At 40.9% G+C, this 16,361-nt stretch overlaps 1 protein-coding gene across 2 annotated transcripts in view; it reads right to left on the bottom strand.

Annotated features, from left to right (window-relative positions):
• Positions 1 to 6,802: 6,802 nt before the first annotated feature.
• CPXM2 (carboxypeptidase X, M14 family member 2) overlaps positions 6,803 to 16,361 on the bottom strand; it is a 108,115-nt gene continuing 98,556 nt past the window's right edge. For both annotated transcript variants that reach the window (XM_089668976.1, XM_089668971.1), the window contains exon 15: positions 6,803 to 12,786. In XM_089668976.1, the coding sequence (XP_089525102.1) occupies positions 12,536 to 12,786 (251 nt within the window). In that variant the 3' untranslated portion in view covers positions 6,803 to 12,535. The remainder of the gene's footprint in view (positions 12,787 to 16,361) is intronic.

Genomic DNA, 16,361 nt, shown 5'->3' on the forward strand with positions numbered 1-16,361 from the left:
GCAAAAAGTTTTAAAAAGTCGCTGTCACTATAGGTCAGTGCCGATTTTTTAATGTAATTACCGGCTCTTTTTTTCTTCATTATAAATCAGCTGTCACTTTCCCCCCAGCTAACAGAAAGTTTCCTTTTAGTTTATATCCCTTAGTTAAAAGAAACAATGTTTCCTTTTAGTTTGTTTCCCGAGATAAAAGAAACAAAGTATCATAGCTTCGGGGAAAGTGACAGCTAATTCTGTGAGCTATAGTGCAGAAAAAAAAGCCGGCAATTGCATTTAAAAATCGGCACCGACATGCACTTTGTAAAAATTTGTAAAAAATTCATAAACCAAGGCATTATTTTCAATGGATTTTCATTCATAAACCGAAAATTACGTTAACTGAGGCATTCGGAAACTGAGGTATACCTTTACCTGGGTATATATAGTTATTAAAAAAGGTATCCCCAGATGAACATTGCAGCAAAGTTTAGTTGCAGAGGCCCTTGATGGTGATCATGATGCAGCGTCCGCCTTTGTGTCGGAAACCTGAAGATCAGTGGTGATATGGGGATCCCCCAACTGTTGTACAGCCAGCCTGGAACAGAGCTTCTCACTGGCAGAAACCATGGTGTGGCATTGGAACTCAGAGTCGTCTATCTAATCTGTGCTTTTGTCCCTAGTAGTTTTGAACATGTCATGCAACTGGACCTCTAACTACTAGAAGTGGCTGATGGATCCTAGTCAAAAACTAGCTTTACAATCCCAGACCAGAAAAGACAAGGCTAACTAAAAAAATCAAGGGCTGTGTATAAACTATAATGTAATAAACAGGTTCACCTACTAGTATACTAAAAGGTGAACACTGCATACATATAGCAGCAAAGACTCAACTATCTAGCACTGTGTATGTGAGATAATACCAGCAGGAGAGAGATAAGCCTGTCATGAGGATTTATATACACACTCTAGAAACTATGGGCAGCTGTAGTTAACCTCCCTGGAGGTATTCCCGAGTGTAGCTTGGGGTAAAGTTTCAGAACCACAAGCAGTGACCCCCCCGAGCTACACCGGGAATACCCTGCAGCGTTGCTCCGGGATCTCTTGTTCACTTACCTTGTCCTTCGCTCCTGTGATGTCCCCCCTGCAGTGTCCCCGGCAATGTCCTCCGGCCGATGCTGGCATCCGTCTTCCGGGTACCGTTACCTGTGACGTCAGGATATACGGGGACGGAACCGCGGGAAATTTAAAAATGTCAAAAAGTGACATTCACTAAATACACTAAAATCACATAGTTAAACATTCCTGTATCAAACCATTTCACCTACATTTTGTCCCGAGTGCTTTGTCCTGCGCTCTGCCTGCATTTTTACTGTTCTTTCTGCCTGGAAACTGAGAAATGTCCATGGCGTCCAAAAAGCGTCCCTTTAGGTCAAAAGCGGTTTTAGACCGGCTAGAGAACAGCGATAGTAAATTAAACCACTTGCAGAATTGAGTGATAATGATTCGTGGGGAAATTCATCATCAGACACTGAAAACGATTTTGCGACTTTGCTCAGTGATGTGCGAACTTGGCGCTATATTTCAAATTTCAGTGTTTTTGGTTTGATTATATTATTGAATTAAATTTATTATTATTAGCAGTTATCAAGATGTCAATCCTCCCAAAAATTCTATATCTATTTAGAGTCCTTCCAGTCCCAGTCCCCCCTCACTACCTCCGCACACTACAGCATCGCATTTTTTCCTATGTATGGGGTAATACTCGTCCTCGTATACCTCGCTCTACCCTATACCGTCCTAAGCTCAAAGGTGGTCTAGGCCTACCTGACGTCAGCAAATACTATCAAGCAGCGCATTTAGCCCAATTACCTAAGTACCATGCAACTCTGAAATCCCTCAATGGGTTGCACTTGAATCGATAGAATGTGACCCCTTATCTACAGCTAACTTACTCTGGTTGAGGCCTATAGACCGCCGTTCTATAACCAACCCCATCACTTCTCACTTTTTATCCCTATGGGATAAACTGAAAACCCGATATCCCCTCCAATCGCTACATAATCCTCTGCTCTCGTTTTTACGAAACCCAGCTTTTCCCCCGGCCTGGCAGACGCCCCTTTTATTCAAAGCCTGGTCCTCTTCTAATTTGCTCCGCACGCATCATTTCCTGCAGAGGAATAAGTTTAAATCCTTTGCCTCGCTGCGGGAAACACATGGCCTCCCAGCTTCCTAGATATTCCGATACTTACAGCTACAACACTTTTACGCCCCCTACGCTACAACAACAAATCGGCCAGATGCTATGTCTTTCTTTGAACGAGCGTGCTACAAAGACCCCATAGACGTGGGCTTATTTCTTGCTTATATTCACTCTTCACTACTTCGATTACCACGTCCCCCCTTCTGTATACCCATAAGTGGGAAGTGGATTTGGGCAGGAAACTCGACCCATCTGACTGGGATCACATTTGGGCTAACACAAAATCATCTTCGCAGAACATTGTAGCATTGGAAACGAATTATAAAGTTTTAACCCGCTGGTACTTGGTCCCAGCGAGAATCGCAAAATTTACCCCTAATTACTCGCCCAACTGTTTTAGAGGCTGTACAGAATTAGGGACGCACTACCATATGTGGTGGGATTGCCCAGTGGCCCGGGTCTTTTGGGATGAAATTTTCACCATGCTATCTACACTTAGCGCTATCACTCTAAGACCTGATCCAACAACAGCCCTACTCAATCAGTGCCCCCCTGGCGTCTCCAACTCACAATTCAAGCTCCTTATGCAAGTTACAACAGCGGCTAAGCAGGTTATAGCGAAATCCTGGAAATCCCCCACCCTTAGTGTTGCTGCTGTCAAAACCAGAATAACACAAGCCATGATACATGCAAAGGTGGAAGCCACAATTCTTGACACGATCCCTAAATTTTTGCACATATGGAACCCCTGGGTAGAGCGCTTCCTCCCGCCTAACTTTGATGAATCACTCCTTCTCCCTTGATTTCTATACTGTGCGCCCAGGATACTGTCAATAGTCCTTCGTGGGCAACTCGTGGAGTCTGCTGTAAACTAGTTGATTGTTCATGGAGTCATCGTTATTGTTCTTTTTCCCATACCCTCCCTTCCTCCCCCGTCTGATCCCCCTCCAAACTTCCCCCTACTTCTTAAATGCACTTAGGAGACGTTACTTGGATTGGCTGGGACGATAATGTCATCTATTGCCGACTCTTATGTTCCTGCTTTTGCTTGAATTGTATAGACATCTGTAATGTGATCCTCATTCATTTTTCTTCAATGTCCTATTGCCTCTTCAATGTCCACTGTATATCAACAATGTCTCCTTGATTGTGTTGTTAAAGTTTTCTCTTTTGTTAATAAAAATGTTTGAACAAGAATTAAATTTATTATTATATGGTAGTAATATTTATGATTATTTATTACATTATAATTTATGATTTAGTGTTTCAAATTTTAACATACCCGGGATGTTTACTAGACTCTTGTTCAGACAGATTTCAGAGTTTTTCCTAAAAATTACAGGCCTACAATAAAAAAAATACATATTTCCATGCAAAAAAATGTGCCGCTTTGAGCACAGAAATACTGACATAATCAGACCGCTAGGGAGGCTACACTATTAGAACATAGAAATACTTTGTGGCTGGTCTGGGTGAAATACAACAGCAATAGCGCCTCCTCTACTTATACAGTTATGATGCCCAGTTCTCTCAGTCTGCTTCCTGGAAACTCCCCTTTATATAACATCACATCCCTCCAATAGGGGTTTCTGACTCAACTTGCAGGGACAGGAAGTACCTGTCTATAACCAATTAACTCTGTGGTAATTAACAAGCAAAAGTGTCTGAAGAAAAAGAAATTTATTCTCCAAACACAGAAAGGTTTCTTCACAGTGAGAGCTGTGAAAATGTGAAATAGACTCCCTCAAGAGTTGGTTCTGGCCAGCTCCATGGATTGCTTTGCAAAACTCCTGGATTCTTTCCTAGATACATATAATGTAACTGGATACTAACATTTATAGGTAAAGTTGATCCAGGGAATATCTGATTGCCTCTCGGGGGATCAGGAAGGAACTTTTTCCCCTGTAGGAGCAAATTGGATCATACTTTGCTGGGGGGTTTTTTGCCTTCCTCTGGATCAACTGTGGGTGTAGGATTATAACTTTTTTTTTGTTAATGGTTGAATTGGATGGACTTTTGTCTTTTTTCAGCCAGACTAACTATGTAACTAATTTAAAGATTCAGATAGTAGAGGGCAGCACATCCCTGCATAGAATTATTTCTAGGCAGGTATATACATTTCTGTATATGTGTTTCAATGGTGCATGTAGCTTGTGTTTCCCTTTGTTTCCCTTCATTAGCTTCAAGTGAATTTTAACATTTTGAATCCTAACCTGATGGCCTTAGAATCATATGTTCTCCAGGTCATGTGTGGTTTGCATATTATTACTATTGTGCACATTTCCCATGTGGACATGTGGAATTAAATCATCAAAGATACTGGCCCTACCTGGTTAAAGTGATTGTAAAGATAGAAATTTTTTTATCTTATTGGATTCTCTGCACTAAGCTAAGAAAACCTTCTGCATGTACCCCCACCCCGCGGTACCCCACCCCCAATACATACCTCAGCTCGATCTTGATCCAGCGATATGCACCAGAGCCGAGGCTCTCTCGGCTCTTACTTCTCATTGCCTCAGATACAGAAGCTGGAGTCATTGGCTCCCTCTGCTGTCAATCAGAGTTAGTGACGAGGGAGAGGGCTGAACCCCGCTCAGTGTGTCTTATGTTAACACACAGGCTCGGGAGTGAGCAAGCACAAGTGCTCCCAGATCAAACAGCTTGCTGTGCGGGCACTCAACAGGAAGGAGGAGCAAGAGCGCAGACGGAGGATCCGAGAAGAGGAGGATCAGGGCTGCTCTGTGCAAAACCATTGCACCATGTTATTTGAAGAGGAAAAAAACCTTTACAATTACTTTAAAATGGTAGGAAAGGCTAAAATGAATATGGCTTAGAACATAGTTTCCCCCTTCTCGGATCCATAGCGGAGCTCAGGCAGTGCCTCACCTGGTCCCCATCTTCTGTCACCTGCCACGTGAGTCCCTTGTTATGGGGGGCTATGCCACCTCTCTGAAAACTGCCGCCCAAGGCAAACGCCTTGTTTGCCTCATGGTAAATACGCCCCTGATGTGGAGAACAAGTAAGCATTTGTCAGGGGTAATAGAAGTCTAGCGACCAGTACAAGCAGCCTGTCTTTAAGTGTATACCTGTGACTCCTGTGTGGTGTCCTCAAGCAGGGAGGGAGTTGCTTCTGGTGCTCCCTCCTCAAATGGTCCATCTCCCATAGTAACAGGAGAATATTAGCACAGCAGAAGCCCTTATCCTGGCCACTGGGTATGAAGAGTTTATTAAGTGCACACACAAGATCCCGCTATGTGCACGGTGGGACCCCATTCTGTCACTAGGAGTGAGGTGACAGAGATATGCTGCATAGGTGGAGGGGGGCACAGCATCTCCCTCTTAAATGCAACAGTTACAGTTATGAGCATTGCCACAGGACCGGAGAGTTATCTGGAATCCAGTTTATTGTTCAGTGTACACAGTGTACGGCCATCTCTAAGTTTGAGGTTTGCCATATGGTTGAGTTATCCCTGTAAGTGACTTCCACCTTGTCCTTGGGCATTGATGAGTGCGGCACAGTAAGTGTACCCCATTTGCAAGACGAGTGACCCTGTCCATGGTGCTTAGCTTAGCCCAGAAGAACCCACCCCAGGGGTAGTCCTCTTATGTGACCCCACAACATGTTGCTCAATAAAGAGGAGAACATGGAGGAAGGTCCACAAACATCACTACCCGGAGCAGCCAACAAGCACACCAAAGAAGAGTAATGAAGGTTTTATTGCTGAGACTTGTTACTAATAGTATGCAGTATGTGTATAAGCAGGGGGAGGCAATGTTTGAATCCCTGTTCATTTTGGCCTTCACTACTATTTTAAGTAAAACAATCAACAATCTGTCTAAATTCATAGGAGCAAAATAAAGATATCAGTACATATTAACAATCTAATAAAATTGCCGGGGGCCTTTAATATTTTATATTTGTAGTGGTCTCCAAACATCAGCCTGAGGACCAGATTGGGCCTTTGCTAGCCTTTATCCAGCCCTTGGGGCACTTTTCCTCCCAATGATATGAGGCACTATTCCTCCCACTGACACCAACAGTGGGAAATAATTCCTGCCATTGACACTAATGATGGGACATTATTCCTCCCCCTGACCCCAACAACAGGGCACTATTTCATCCACTGATACCAATGATGAGGTACTATTCATCCTACTAATTCAAGTGATTATTATTATACAGGATTTATACAGTACCAACAGTTTGCACAGCGCTTTACAACATGAATGGGCACTACTTCTGCTCCCACTGACCACCAACCCTGAGGCCATATTTATTCTCACTGCTGGGCCTAAGACATATTCTACTCCCACTGGCCACAATCCCCCCCTCACCAAAGTCTTAGAGACAATAAACTGCCCCTTTGAAAAGTTTGGAGACCCCTGTTTTAGATGATTTGGTATAATCACCCAGACTTAAGACATTTTTGATAATGTTGAGATGGGTTTTGAAATAATAAAGTTTCTTAACTTCCCTTGCAGCATTATTCTTACTTTTAATATAGTCCATTCATCACCATGTGTAGCACCCTGCAGGCAACTCCCATCAGCCATGAACTTCCTGCATTGCATAAAGAAGCACAGAGATCCAGCAATGATGCCACTGGTCAAAAAATGGGAATAAAATAATGAAAATGGAAAGGTTTTATTAAAAAATGTCATTAGCATATCATTAAAGGAAGAAGGAAAGGCAAAATATAAGCAATCAAACCTTTAGCTTTGATCAGATAAGTTACTTCTTTTCTTCTACTTTTACTCTTTATGTTTCCATTGAAGCCTAAAAGAATAGTTGTCCACATTTATCAGTAGAATGTTAGCACACTGGGTTTAATCAGGGGATTTGATCAACAGTGCTTTTAAAAAAAGACCATTAATATAAACCACTAAGCATAATTTCTCACCAATCTGGAGGAAATTCATTAATGGTTTGCAGCATCTTTTGTGAATTCCCCAAGCTTCAAGTGATAAAATAACATCACACCAGTATAACATTCTTCTGATTACTTCTAAATGTAGATTTGTATGAAGTTGAATAATTCAGTATGATGATACATTGTAGGAAAAATATGCGCAACGAGGTGTCTAGGTTTGAAAATAAAGTGGTAACAGGGTTTTAGAAAATGATTATTATAAGAATGCTAAAAATCCCAAATTTTTTGCATTGATTTGCCATCATTCTTTAGGAGAAATTTATCTTCTTAAAGAATATGTAAACCCAACATTTCATATTCCTGATAAGTGCCTGCTGTACCATGTACAGTTGGGCTCAAACGTTTGCATACTCTGGCAGAAATCATGAAATGATCATGCCAAAAAACTGTCCTTTATTTAAGAATAGTGATTATATGAGGCTATACCTGAACAAAAATTAGCTGCATAGTCGAGTTGCCAAAAACAAGCCTTTACTTTGCCAATGCAACAAAAAAGCCTGGTGAGGCGTGGCAAGGTGTTGTTGAGTATATTGTAACCGGGCTTTTTTAAGGCACAGGCTTGCTTTTTGGGGCACTCAGCAAAGGGGAGGAGCGAGGACCGCCAGCGGGGGACCCAAAAAGATGAGGCTTTTGGCTGCTCTGTGCAAAACCATTGCACAGAATAAGTAAGTAAAACATGTTTGTTATTTTTTTTTTAAATTACAACCCTTAGAATCAATTTAAATCTGCTAATGCATCTATCAATACCTCCTCTGAAATTTGCAATGCTGCTCTCCAATCTGCCCCTGTGCGCCCTCATCCCAAGTGTAGGCACCCTAACAGAGGAAGTGTGTTATCAGCCAGATCACCAGGTGAAAACAGAGGGAAAAAGCCTAAAAAAGAAAACTAAAGCAGTAATCTCATCTAACGATTGGTAATCTACAATATATTATGTTTTGGGCTTAATACCGCTTTACGCAGCTCTCTAACAACAAACTATCCTTGCTTTATATTATGGAACAGGTGAGCACCTACCTTTGATGGTTTATGAGCAATAATCTGCAGATGCATACAGGTACCTCCTCTGCTGATATTGCTACGTATTGGTAATTTCTGTATAAAAAGAGGCTAAACAGAGCCACAGAGTGTGTGTTCCTGCTGGAGTATAGGAAGTGGATTAGTTCCACATTAGGGTTAGCCAGTGTCAGCACATCTGCTGAGAGTTATTCTACAGGAGGGGGAGTGCATTCCAGATGAAATGCGAGCTGCGCTGTCTACACACTTTTAAACCTAGCAGCCAGGGAAGCCATTATCCTGTAACAGGGTCCACAGGATTCTCTGGTAAAATGTGTTGTGTGCAGCACAAAACTCTACAGACAGAGTAGCCTCTTCTCTAAAATATGTGTCTTGCAGTCAGGATGGATGGAGCTTGTGACCACACATACTGTATGTAAGTAGAATGACCAACAAGGTTAGGTTCGGTGACTAAACTCTACTGTGATTGCACAATTTCCCCCATACAAAATACAGAACTTTCTGTTATATTTGCATGTGTCACTAACACTGAGTATCCCACATCTCTCCCTTCCTGTCACTCAAGATGAACAATTTTTCATATGGGTGCCCCAAGTAGAGATGGGAAGGCCTGGGAAAAATATGGAAAAGCAATTGGGTAAAAAATGTTTTCAGTTTTTTTTCCAAAGCCATTTTTGGGTTTTTTTTTCAGAAACAAATAAAAAAACAAAAAAACAAAAAGGGGTGTGGAATATGTTCTTTTCCAATGATAAATATTATATCTATGACATGGTATTCAAAATATATAACATGAAGACCTAAATGAAAGATTTCTAAGACTATTTAAAGTCTTAAATTATTGAAAGTTCTCTCAACTGAAGCCAAGCAAATCTTGGAATACAATTCAAGAAACACTTTACATTTCAATGCAGTTCTCAAGGATCAAAGAGAAAGATGCATTTATGTCACTAGGGTCACTGCAGGGGAAAGGCTTCAGTTTAGTTTGCTTGTGGGCTCCATCTTGCACCTCCTACAGTTGGGTGATTGGATACAGTAGATGATAATTTCTGTCCTCCTCTCAGGCCTTAATTGACAGGTAAGAGGGTAAATTTGTCTGAAAAGTGATTCCTATTAAAGTTCTCCACCACCATAGCATAATGTTTCCCTATAGTCTGCTCAGTAAATTGTTTCGCCCCCCCCCCCCCCTGAGAAAAATGGTGAGACCAACATGTGAAGTTTGAAAACATTTCCACAGTGCAATTTCTGCTGAGAGTGAAGCTGCAATTTGCAAATATTGTGAGAAGAAATATTAATGTCTAAATGGTACAAGGATGACAACACACATCCTGGAATGCCAGAGGTTTGCTAAAGACATTAAAAAAAAAACTTTATGGAATTAAATTATGAGGACCAGAATGAAAGTGCAAGTAACCTCCAGAGTTCTCATCCCAGAAACACTCTTTCTGCTGCTTCTGCATCATCACATTTAAAAAATGTGTTTTGTTTATTTACTCAATTGCAAGTTTGTTTGCAAGTTTTGTTTATTTACTGAATATGCTGTACTTTTATATCAAGCATAACAGTTCTATATACACTGCATTTTATGTTCCCAGTGTATTTCACATTCCCAGTAAAACTACTCCACACTGAATTTATTTTTCATTTTTTTCTGGAAAAAAACATGGGAAAAATGTTCTTTTTCTCATGGCTTCAAAATTTCTGGAAATTTTACACCTCTAGGCCCAAGCAACGTGGTTGCATCCCTCAACCTAAAGCTGTTCATATACTGTAGATTGAATAAACCATTCTGTTGTATTGTTGTGTGCTGTGTATCTTCTCTTATGTGGTGAACTTTAATATTTGTTAACCAAGCGGACTCCAGTTCTAAGAAATCTGCTGATGTTATACCCTTCAAATGTCTAGTAGTAGTTAGTCAAATTCAAATGGACTTGTTCTTTAATGTTGAAGACGTTTCATAGCTTATCCAAGTGGCTTGGATAAGGTATAAAACGTCTTCAACATTACAGAGAAAGCTCAGTTGAAGCTAACTACAATTACATTTTAGATGCACCAAGATATTAAATTGACCTGGATAATGAGAACCTTCACAGACATATATCTAATGCATATCAAGAACAATAAATATGTGAACATAGTGTAAAAATTGTGTTCTGCAGCTTTCAGGACTAATCCTTATTTACATGTGGGAAGATCATCTCGCAATCCAATAAATTACCATTAGTGTCCATACATACAGTATGTCTATTGGGCCCATGCCCTTGTTATGCTGCATAACACCTGCCTCCTGATTCTCATATGGCATGGTAGTAGCAAAAGAGAGTTGATTAGTTCTCGGTGCTCTCTGAATTCTTCTATTGCTGACAGGAACTAATTGTGTTTTAATAATCTGGATTAGAGGTCCCCAAACTTTTCAAACAAAGGGCCAGTTTACTGTCTCTAAGACTTTAGGGGGGCCCTGCCATAGGGTAGAAAATGTCTTGGGCCTAGCATCAGTGAGACTAAACATGGCCTCAGGGATGGTGGTCAGTAGAAGGAGTAATGCCCCATCATTGGTATTAGTAGAAGGAAAAGTACTCCATCATTGGTATCAGTGGAAGAAATATTATTATTATTATACAGGATTTATATAGTACCAACAGTTTGCACAGCGCTTTGCAAAATGAATAGCGCCATTGTTGGTGTCAGTGAAAGGAATAGTGCCTAATATCATTGGGAGGAATAGTGCCCCAAGGGATGGATAGAGGCTAGCAAAAGGCCGCAGTTTGGAGACTCATGGTCTAGATAAGTGTTACACAATGGAACTCTTATGCTGGCCATACATTATACATACGGTATTTGTTGTATAAATTTCCTTTAGATTTACCAAAACCATATAATATGAGGTCAAACCTAAACACTACGACCCAACAGAACATGTAGAGCCGCTCGAAGCTGGAGATGTCCTTGAGTCCATGCCGGTACTCTGAATAAGGGAGCAAGCGCCCAGTGTTTCCTCACGTCAAACCAAAACACTTTCAATTTGTATGCAATCAGGCAGGCCCTTACACTACATAGTTGAAGGTAAATCTAAAGGAAACTGAACAATAAAATTGTATAATGTATGGCCAGCTTTACATGGATTTGTGACATGAGATAGTTATCTCCCAGCTGACCTGGAAAGTCCAGGAGATCCTATAATAAACAAAGTGGCAGTCAATGACTAGCCTTAAGCCTTAGCATTTTTTTTCTGCAACTTGCTTGACTCCCTCCATTGAAGTTATTGTGTTCTATGGGGGGGCAGGGGGTAACCATCCCCAGCGGGAGAACACAGTGATTACTGCTAGCGGCTATAATAGCCACTAGCAATAATCACATGTAAAAACCGACAGGCTCGTTGCACCCTAGTTGATCGATTGAACAACTTGGGTACAGTTGCCCTGCCCATACATGGTTCAAATCTCAGCCGGTCTCTACTGAACCAGCCAAGATTCGAACCGGCTATGGCTGGCTTTAGAGAGCTGCGGGATGAGGTACTCAGACAGGATGACCAGAGTGAGAATGATAATAATAACAAAGGACCTGAACCCCTTGTATTGGGAGGTTAATGACTGAACTACAGCAGAAGTTGTCTTCTGCACAAAACACCTCCAAGTAAAGCTTTCTGCTCATCCTAACACACTGAACCACATTTACCATATGCAGCTTATTTATTTTTAAGATAACCCAATTGACAACATTTATTCTGATACAGTACAGAAGTAACCAGTTCAGCCTTTCACTATGAAAATGCTGTGTGGTCTCTATGGCAGCAGAAGGATTAATGTCTAATGTGCCGTTTTATAGCATGAAAACAAAACAGATTAAATGTCATGTTAATGAAAGCTGCCAGAGGGCAGAAACAATTAAGATGAGACAGAAAAGAAAAAAAAAACTGTTCTGGTCCAGATCTAGTAATCTTGATCTTCTCCCTCTGGATTAAAAATGCTGCATGTTTAATTATCCTGTCTTGTACTTTTTTCCTTCCATTTTCATTGGTTCAAGTTGAGTTTTCATTTTCTTTTCATGCTTCATTTCAAACATACCCTTTAATTGGTGCTACTTGATTCAGCACGCTTTGCACTATCATTTAAGGAAAAGGCTTATTTTAAAAAGTTCTAAGTGCAGGTATAATATCTTCTCTTTACTGAAAGTGAGAGTCTATGAAATAGCTAGCTTAAGATATGGTTCCTATCATATGAAAGAAAAGGGTTTTTCATTGATATAATTGGTCGAAAGATCCATATTTGTAGGTTACAAGCCAGCAAAAGTCAAAATGTTTATGCAAAGTTCACAGAAGCTCTACCTACGAGCAAGTCGGTAGCAGGTCAGAACCCTCCACTTCCTGTGTTCCTTTCAACCACAGTTCAGAAAACTGTAGCTACAAGCTTGGCGTACTTTAGACATGGCGTCCTGGTCTAAAACGAACCTTCCTACGCTGCAGGGACAAGCTCATCGGTTGCTTCCCCATTCTTTCCATGATTTCCTTGATACGTGCTAGGTTAGACTTTGTCAGAACAAAGTCACAACGTGTGGCTCCCATCTCATATCCAACTGCACAATTCTTGGTTGATGGTGTGAAGCCTTCAGCTCGAGCGGTTACGGCATACTCTCCTGGGTTCAGAAGTCTCCAGTAATCCCCATCACTCGCTAGGTCCAAAAACAAGAAGCAAAATATCAGCATTAAGAATTTAAATAAAATTTAGGAATGTTATAAATAACAATACTGAACTAGCAAATGTATTAGTAAATAATTAAATAATAAAATACAAAGGTTTCCAAGATAAGGTGAGCATAGCAGTTGCTTATTTTAGGAAAAGCATGGATGGATGAAAGATGGCCACACTGAAGTAAGCAAGTGGCAAATAAATATGACGGATATCCACATCCTACGTTTTGGTAACCCACTGGCAGTAGCCAACAAATTATAACACCATTTAGCAAAATATGGGGGCCACCACTATTAGTCTTGTCAAATTAGAGGTAGGGCCGGGGGTTGGGATTGTTTCCTATGTGGGGTTTGTCCAGGACTAGACTTGCATTTTGTAGGAGGAAGGCACGTGAAATATAGTCACTCAGCAGTACCACCTGCAGGAACAAGGCTACTAAAGTATATGTGAACCCTCACCTTGTAAAACAACCCATTGGGGTTGATTTATTAAAAGTAAAAAAACTGTGCAGTGCAAGTGCAGTTGCTCTACATCTAAGGGGGACATGCAAGAAAAATAAAAAAACAGCATTTTGCTTGCACATGATTGGATGAAAGAAATCAGCAGGGCTTCGCCTCATTTCAGGGCTTTCCCTTGGATCTAAAGCAACTGCACTTGAAGTGCACGGTATGTTTACCTTTAGTAAATCAATCCCATTCAGTTTAAAATAGAAGTGAAAAACAAAACATTTGTGTATACATATAAAAACCACTATAATTACCTTTTTCCCCTTTTTTTATAAGTGATCACATACCCCCTGTTCTCAGCTGCATAAGAGTCTTAGAGAGCTGGGGAAGGAGAAACAGCAGCACACAGGAATGGTTGTGCAAGGAAAGCATGTCAGCACAAGCCTGATCATTGGAGGGGAGCAGGATGAGTTCCAAGCACAGCCAGAAAACTGACCATACTGAAGAGCAGGAATATTATTATTATTATTATACAGGATTTATATAGCGCCAACCAGGGGCGGATTGACCATTTGGAAACTTGGGCACTGCCCGAGGGCCCGAGGACAGTAGGGGGCCCCATGAGATGCCTCTGGTACCTTCTTGATAGGCTTTTTTGAGTTTGGGCAAGGACACAGGGGCCCAATGATCCCCTATTGCCCGGGGGCCCCATAAGTTGTCAGTCCGCCCCTGGTGCCAACAGTTTGTTCAGCGCTTTACAATATAAAGGAAGACAATACAGCAACAATAAAGTGCAATACAAGAGGGTTAGGAGGGCCCTGCTCCTTGGAGCTTACAATCTAAGAGGAAGGGGCTGGTGGTACAAAAGGCAATAACTGTGGGGGATGGACTTGTAGGAAGAATAGAAGATTCCGGTATTAGCTGAAGGCAGGATAGGCTTCCCTGAAGAGATAGGTTTTCAGAGATTGCCTAAAAGTGAGCAGAATAGGTGACAGTCTGATAGATTGGGGTAGAGAGTTCCAGAGAATGGAATATCAGGTATTTCACACAAAGGAAGCAATGCTGAGAGAACAGGATACTTTTTCATACAAGTACATGGTACAGAAGACACATACCAGGAATAAGAAATGTTGGGTTTACATATTCTTTAATTTTACATGTAGGCAGTTATTTCTCAGTGCACAAACTACTTTTACAAATCACATTATCCATTCAATGTATGCTGTACCAGTACCATGGCAGGCAAAATGTATTTGCTGAGCCTGGGTTTTAGCTTTAAAGCCAACAAAAAGCACTGACTGTCAGTAATAAAAATATAAAGAAGGAAGACAAAACATTTCACCCTGACTGATCTGTCTCAAACAGTGAAAAGCTAGAGAACAAGAACAAATGATTTTTCCTTCAAACTGGGCTGAGAAATAAACAAGAGATAGCTGAGCTACTTTTATTGAGAAAGAAAAAGCAGAAGAGAGCGTGGGAGGTTTAAACTAATCCTGGCTGCGGATGCGCCCAGCATGTGGCGGCTGGAATTATTCCCAGTATTACTGTAAGTTTCTAATTACTGAACTGTTAATTACATAGGGAAATATATACTTAATCCTGCTCTCGCTAAGAGTCTGGTTGTTTTAGGATAAAAGAAAAGGAGGAGAAGATTAATGGGATACTGTTTTTGTAATCTTTTACACTTGAGAAGACGTAGCGCTAGTTAATGAAAGGCCCCGAAATGCGCCCACCCTGCGCTATTTTCTCGGGAGATTGTCGGAGCCATTTCTGTGCAGAGAAATATAAGATCTTTTTCCACCCAAAATATTTAAACAATGTTGGTCCTTCAGTTCAGAAAAGAAAGGGTCTGTTTCAAAGTTCCCTGCAGCTTCTATGTCAAATGGATTTGAAGTTTTGTAAATAGGAAGCTGTGGAATGCGTGGAATGAGAAATAGTGTTTCTAGTAATGATACTCATCTATGCTCTTTCTTTTGCTGATCCGGGAAGGTAAAAAAGACGCTGGACAAGTTCCAGTCAGCTGCCATTTACCTGATGTATGTGTTTTTAATTTACCGATATGTCATGGTTACATTTTAGTTGAGTACACTGTTGAAAAAAAAAATAGAGAATGCATATTTGTGAACTGCTCTACATGCCAAACGATTTGTAATTCCTGTCAGTAAGACTGGTGATCCAGACACCCCTGCCAGACAGCATAGCCAAAGTACTGAAGAAAGCATGCAAATACCCACTGAACACTTCATACTTGTTCAAGCATTGATGTGACAGCATCAATATGATAGCCAGGCAGCTATCATTTTCAGGAGAGGTCAGCAATGGTTAGCTACATCTTTCTCTTAGGCTCCATTTACACTTGTGCAACTTGTTATGCGACTTCAGACACTAAAGTCACATGGCAAGTCCCACCCATGTCTTTTAATGACAACCGTTCAAATATGATTTAAAAAAAGTTCCTGTACTACTTTGGTCCAACTTGAGTGCCATAGACTGCAATGTAAACCCTCAAAAGTTGCATGAAAGTCGCACCTAAGTGTTATACATGTGACAGTTTTGCAACAGTTGTCCATTATCCTTGGTCAAAGCCAAAGTCGAATCCAAGTCTCACCCATCCAAAGTTGAATCAAACTTGCGCTCCAAAGTCACAGTTGAAATCACACTACTTTGAAGTCGCATTAGTGTGAATGGAGCCTTAAAGTGATACTAAACCCAGGACCCTGCATTCACTATATCTGGTCTCCCACAGTACTCACAACATGGAAATGCAATTATTTTAGTAAATATAAACTGCTAAATAACTTTTCTCATCAGAAGTTAGCGCAGTCTTGTGATTTCAGCAGAGCTCTGGTTGAAGCTTATAGGAGGAGTTTTCTTTCTACTCTAGGCGGATGTGAAAGTCCCGATCCTCTGTCTGGACACGATTGGCCCTGTGCTGATCACACTCTCCCAAAGAAAAAAAAACAAAACCTCTCTAGCAATACACACCAAACTGAGCATGTGCATGTGACTACGGATTCAGTCTGTATCAGGTAGACATTTCAACAAGAGGAGGGGCAGAGAAGAAAGGATCAAATAGCCTTTTTATACAATGCAGAGGATTAACCACTTA

Source organism: Staurois parvus, unplaced genomic scaffold (genome assembly GCF_062004578.1).
Source record: "Staurois parvus isolate SC_StPar_1 unplaced genomic scaffold, SC_StPar_1.0 ptg000009l, whole genome shotgun sequence".
Taxonomy (NCBI): Eukaryota; Metazoa; Chordata; class Amphibia; order Anura; family Ranidae; genus Staurois; species Staurois parvus.